The sequence below is a fragment of the Accipiter gentilis genome, chromosome 7 (genome assembly GCF_929443795.1).
Source record: "Accipiter gentilis chromosome 7, bAccGen1.1, whole genome shotgun sequence".
Lineage (NCBI taxonomy): Eukaryota > Metazoa > Chordata > Aves > Accipitriformes > Accipitridae > Astur > Astur gentilis.
In genome coordinates, this window is record NC_064886.1 from 44646313 (window position 1) to 44652828 (window position 6516).

Sequence of the window (6516 nt, forward strand, 5' to 3'; positions counted from 1 at the left end):
ACAGTGCCAAATGCTTTCGTTTGGTATGTGAGTTTTTGCCTGTGATGACAATAAATGTTTCCTGAAATTCCAAAAAGAATGTAACTAAAATAAATGGAAACCTACACTGTATTTTTACAGCATTCTGGCATAAAAATAATTGTAAACGGTGGTCAGAGCAGGAGCTTAAAAGTAACAATGTGGAACTGTTGAATTTGCCACAAAAACTGTTTGTTCCATCTTTCCTCCATAAAAATCGCAGCAATTATGTACACTAAGTACACATTTGTGTGTGCTTATTTCAGTACACTGAACTAACTCTTAAACTTTTATCAAAGTGCAGACAAGCTTTTCAGTGATCTTCTAAGACTGCATTAGAATGGCTTGCTGACAAACAGTGGTTTTGCTACAGAAAACTTTCAGCCCTGCAGTATTTATGTCCTTTCCAAAGATACCTTGTGTTGTGGTTGTCACAGTATCACTTGTAGTGTGACAGCTTTCCAAAGCCCTGAGCCTGAGCCTGCAGAGGGATTGGCAGGAGCCTGATGCACCACATCCTGCCTTCTTCATGATCCTGTGATGCTGAACTTCCTCTGTCTCTGCAGGTCCCTTGCAACCATGATGAAGTCTAGAAGGGTGCAGGTGCTCCTGATTCTGGCAGTTCTGTCCTTCCTTCTGATCCACTTCCTGTTCCTACCCTGCAGCAACAATGCCTCCATGGAAGAAAAACCTTCTCCAGTCCACATCCTCATTCTCTCCTCCTGGCGGTCAGGATCTTCCTTCACTGGACAAATCTTCAGCCAGCACCCCAGTGTCTTCTACCTGATGGAGCCCGCATGGCATGTGTGGGTTAAGATGTACCAGAACAGTGCCAAAGTCTTGCACATGGCAGTGCGGGACCTCGTCAGGTCGGTCTTTCTGTGTGACATGTCTGTGTTTGATGCTTACATGTCTAGCCAGAAGAAGAAGTCTGATTTATTTCAGTGGGAGACAAGCCGAGCCTTGTGCTCCCCCCCTGCCTGCAACTCATTCAGTCGCAGTGACATAATCACTGCAGGCAATTGCAGAACGATCTGTGGCAAGTACCCATTCAGCAAGGTGGAGGAAGCTTGTAAAACCTACAGCCATATTGCCATCAAGGAGGTTCGGTTCTTTGACCTGAAAGTTCTCTACCCCCTTCTCACTGATCCATCCCTGAACCTCAAAATCATCCACTTGGTACGTGATCCTCGGGCTGTGTTCAGGTCCCGAGAGAATACAATGGCAGAACTGAAACGTGACAGTAACATTGTTGTGGGCTCCCAGAAGACAAAGGGAGAAATGGGGCCCTACAACACAATGCAAGTAATCTGCAAAAGCCACGTTGAGATTTATAAGGCAGGCAGTCAGGCCATTCCCAGCTTCCTGAAAGACCGCTACCTGCTGGTTCGCTATGAAGACATTGTCAGAGACCCGCTAGCAAGAGCTGCTCAGATGTACAGGTTTGCAGAACTCCATTTCACACCAGAACTTCAGAAGTGGGTGCACAACATCACCCATGGGAAGGGGCGAGGAGCACAGGCCTTTGATATTGGGTCCAGAGATGCACTGAGAGTATCCCAGGCCTGGAGGGAGACCCTTCCCTTCCAAAAAATAGAAAAAGTGCAAAATGTGTGCAAGGATGCAATGGACTTGCTGGGCTACCAGCTCGTTCAGTCCGAAGAAGAGCAAAAAAATATGTCGCTGGATCTTTTGTTTGGCCAGAACTCAGAGGAGTAACAAATTCTGAAGGCAGAAAAGCTGCTCTCTGCATGTATTCTGTGAAGGCTGCAGAGTGCAGAACTGTTTGCTAGAGGAAAAGAGGACAGAGGTGCATGCATATGTGTGTAAGAGTGCGTGCATGGATGTGCTATGCAAGGATAAGTAACACAGGAACCCCAACTCACTCATGAGAGCTTTCTCGGCAGCACAGGGTCACTCTCTGAGGCCCCTGGAGGCTCAGCCACAATGCAGGCTGAAGTAATGGAAGTCTGTTTTCCAAATTAAGTCCATGGTTTATGTGAAAGTGCATGTGTAGGTTGGAGCAAACAGAATGCCAAAGGAGCGGGACCAGATAGCAGAGCTCAAACTCCTCACAGACCACAGCTAAATACTAGTGAAACCACATCGAGCAATTGCACTGCAAAGGAAGAGGAGACGTAAATGGAAGCTGAATAAAGAGAGCATTATTTGTCATGCTGTCACCCAGGATATGTAAAGCCAGAAGAGATGCAAGGATGACCAGACATTGGTTTCCAGAAAGATCCTTTTATTCAGAATGGTTGAGTTTTCAAGCCCAGTTTTTCTTTTGCTCCATTCCTGTGCTTGGGCATCCAGCCTTGGTGGCAATGTTGGGGAAATGTTTGTGTTTACTTACTATATAATGGGCAAATGGAATAAACCAGCTATAGTTGAAAATAAAAAACTCCTGGGTTTGCATATGGGGATCCATTTCTGGGACTATGTGTATCCGTTTATTTTTCAGCTGAAATAATTCTGTCTTCTAGCTTCCAAAACCAAGAATAGTTGTTCCCCTGGGAGTTCTCACAGTCCACATGTGTGACTGAGAAGAATTCATGCTAATGTTGAGACTGTAGCGACAAGGTAAGGACACAGATTCCATTGGTATAAATACTGGAACTGGGAAGAGAGGTTTATGGCAGTGGACTGAAGCTGAGAGGAGAACAGGAAGTTACCCTATTGAATAATTTGTTGAGAGTATCTTCTGTCCTAGAGCACAACAAAATTATGTTCAATAGACTATGCCATTCTCCACCATCTCCATTGGAGATGCCATTCTCCCACCTCCAATGGGAATATGTAGCTCAAACCTGAACATAAGGTAAGGAGAAGAGCTTGTTACCAGACTTGGGGAGTGAAATGCCTACAAATACTTCCTTTTAAACATCTTCTTTCATGTGTAAATTGCAGAGTCCCTTTAACAAGTACCTATTTAACAGTGCATTCAGATATTGTTCCAGAGCTGGAATATTTCCAGTACCCTGCAGACAGCAAGGCAGCTGTCCTAAGGCAGGATCACAAGCATCAACAAGGGATGAGGCTTGATTCTGAGGATGTGCATCCTTGGGAGAAGGTGATTAAGGCAAGGCTGGGCATGGGAAGTGATCTGAGGAGGCTCCAGGCAGGATCAGGGTGTTCAAGGCCATAGGAAGCTGTGTTCCCCTTCCCACTTCACCAACCCCTGCGAGTCCTTGGTTCATTGCTTCTCCTTCTGGTGCTCCTCTTCCCTATCTGCCCTGGCTGCAGCCCCTTGCCCCATGGCCCTGTTTACTTTGTCGGTCAGCTGCCCTCCTCATGCCAGTGTAGCTCTAGTGAGGAGTGCTCCTATTAGACCGGCCAGAAGGGCATTTGGTGCCCACTATAGAAAAGTGACTATGTCTACCTGGAGGACTAGACCTCATTTGCATGTTATTAAAAAAGTTACAATATCTTCTTAAAAAGAGAAATCTATACTGCTGAATTTTAAAATTAGGGGGTATAGTGACTGTGTTCATGTTTGAAGGTGTATAGGCAAGAAACAGTGTCCAGCCTCTACCTATTGTGTGTGTTTGAAGGGTGACAAGGGGATTCACCTTAACTGAGTAGCAATCTCTAATAGTAGAAAGAAGGCTCTTCTGACGTTCACAGCAGCTGGGTTGGTTGGGTTTTCTTCTACCAGAGAATTAATGAGGGTTTTGTTACGTGCTGTTTCTGCTGAGGAAAGTAGGGAAAGTAACCTTATGGATGGACACTGAGCAGTTATGTTGTTTAGCAAGAGAAAGTAGCTGCTAGCTGAAGACCTGTTGGAATGAACCAATGAGCCATCCCCAGTTAACAGTCAGCTCTGAGACCACAAAGAGTAGCAGCTAGAGAAGTTAGGAGAGCTTCTCAGCCCAGAAGCAGCTCTGTAGTCACCGTCACTGGGGTAGACATCAACATTCCAGATCCTGTGTGTCCCTTTGGGGTAAGGGACCATCCTGCAGCAGTTAGCAGGAGTTGCAGGATTAATTGTGCCACAGCAAGCAGTGAGCAGGGGACGTTAGCTGCCCAGCAAGGCAGCAGTAGAAGCAGAATTGGTCAGCAGTGGGAAAGCTGATACAGGCAGGAGGGAGGAGCCTTTCTTTCAATTTTTGTTACATTCAGCATTATTGTTAATTATTTAGACTTCACGGGCTGGTGTTTTGTTGTGGCATTTCTCTTATCCATGAAATTACATTTCTTCAAATGCCCCTGCATATGCTCCTGTGCCTTGTAAGGGGTGGATGGACAGGGGCAGAGCTCAGCTTGTTGCTACCCAGTTAGCAGGGTTTTCCTGGTTTCTGGGTGCAGGACTAGATGAATGTCAGTGTTTCTGAAAGAGCTATTTGAAATTGAATCCAGACATCTCATACCACTAAACAGGGCCTAGCACACTGAATTATTCGGATCCACTAATAAGTCTGTACACCATACAAACTGAATTTCTTCTATAGCTGCTGGTGATTCTTTCAGCACAAAGCCAGTCACTATTCAAATTTCACTTTCAATCATGTTTTCTTTTGGACGAAGCATCAGCCCCGATCACCAAGACTAAAAACATTTTAAAGCAGCTGTGGCTGATTACACGTCCTCTGGGATGTGGTTTCTTTCTGGAGACCACTAAGACAGGGTTCCTCTGAGTATGTGTCCTGTTGTTTAAAACAAAGCTCTTATTCTTAGTGGTTGGAAAGACTTCAGGTGATATTTCTCTATCTTTTCAGTGTCTGAATTTCCATTTAATTATCTGTAAAACTGGAATAATACTGACTCAATTCAGTAGAGGTAGATATCAGTTTCGTATTGTGTAAATAAAGGTTTGAAGCTAGATTAATAAAGGAGACACCAGAAGTGGTATCCAATACTTAGGCTTTAGTGACATTTACAGATCACCTGGTACCATAGCAGTGTGGATATCTAAACCCCTAATCCCTGCAAAGGGTGGGATGTTGTATATTATGGAAATCATAGTCTTGTTACTAGGGATCCTGTTGCTGAATGACTAAATCTATGCTGAGCTGGCAGCACTGGCATCTTGGTAGAAAATCCACTGAAAGCAAGGTATCTTCCTTTACACAGTGTTTATGCAAACTCGGAGCAGGCAGGCTGGCATAGAGTAGGACTCATACTGTGCCAGAGAAGCGCACAGCTGCTGTTTTTCTTTTGAAGTCCCTTTAAAATGGACCTTAACTCAACATACTCAGCTAAAAGCATAGCGTCTCAGAAGCCTGGTCTGTCATAGTAAAGAGCTTCCTACTTTAAGTGCCAAGCCTACTTCTGAGCAAAAATAGACTCTTTTCAGTACCTTGCTAATTATATCTCTATGTTAACCAATGTCAGCTTGACTGGCGTAAGTTTTATTATGAATACTTGTTTTCAGTGGACTCAATTCTGTGTATCAAATGTCTAGCTGGACAAAAACCTTCATAGTGTTACCAGTCAGCCAGTAAACAAATGACATAAAAATAACATATGATGCATTTTCTTAATGTACTGTTTTGAAAAATTACTTTAACTTCTGCTTCCTAAGCCTAATCAGAGAAAAAGCAGGATTGTTGATTTCAGTGTATATCTTTACTACAGTCCTTTAGCTATGTTTCCTCAGTACAATAGGTAAGTTTTTATTTTTTCTGGAAGCACCAAGGCCACACAGTTTGGTTACCTGAAAGTTTAAAGTTGTCTTAATGCCAGCACAGATGACTTAAAATACTTCCTTTTCTTTGAGTTACAAAAAGAGTGTTTCTGACACTCTCTGATAGTACAGGGACCTTACATGAACAAGGAAAGCCAAACTGTCTCCAGCATATTGGAAGGAATGTAACTGTGTCTTTGGTAAGACAAAGCAGAGAAAACAAGGCTTTTTACTGCAGAAGGCAGAGCTGGAATGCCCTGAAGCAGAATCATATGATACAGTGACATCTCCAGGTCCCGTTAATGGAAAAGTGGACTGAAGAGACCTAGACCCATGTGTGTCTGCACAAGTAAGAGTGTATCTGTGGATGAGCAGTGCCTTTCAGGAGTTCAGAACAGATGAAAGAGGGCAACCTTGAGTAAGCTGTGCTCTTTGTGTCTTAGTTCTTATGCCTACTGAGTGCCTCAAGTGCATATGGAAACGTTCTCAGTGTTAGACAATGTCTTTGTATGGTTCTGCAAAGGTAAAAATACTGTATGCGGACTCAGAAGTTCACACTGCCTGTCTGACTAACTGCCATGAAAAAGACAAACTCAGTCTTAAAGTGTCACTTAGAATTATAAAGAGATATAATAAGCCTTACTCCTGATCTTTTTATGTTGCAGCCACTTAATGTGCTTTACCTCTTACTTTGAATTCTAGAGCAGTTTTGGTTAAACAAGATGACCATTGAATTCTGAGGTTATTGTGCTGCTCAGACATGTATACCACCCAAGCTAGAACAGACATTTTTGGCTGCAGGAGGTGATGGGTCTCCTGTTCTTGAACCTGGTCATCAGTAGTCCTTGGATTTCAAATCCAGCTGGCAAAGT

At 43.7% G+C, this 6516-nt stretch overlaps 1 protein-coding gene across 1 annotated transcript; it reads left to right on the forward strand.

The window, feature by feature from the left end:
* The first annotated feature begins 456 nt into the window (after positions 1 to 456).
* Positions 457 to 2348, forward strand: CHST4 (carbohydrate sulfotransferase 4). Its single transcript, XM_049804806.1, has one exon. It carries the CDS (start codon positions 559 to 561, stop codon positions 1735 to 1737), a length of 1179 nt encoding a protein of 392 aa, XP_049660763.1. The 5' UTR covers positions 457 to 558; the 3' UTR covers positions 1738 to 2348.
* Positions 2349 to 6516: the final 4168 nt, after the last annotated feature.

Excerpts from the sequence above, each read along its gene's own strand:
- CHST4 (XM_049804806.1), top strand. The coding sequence starts at position 559 with ATGCTGAACTTCCTCTGTCTCTGCAGGTCCCTTGCAACCATGATGAAG.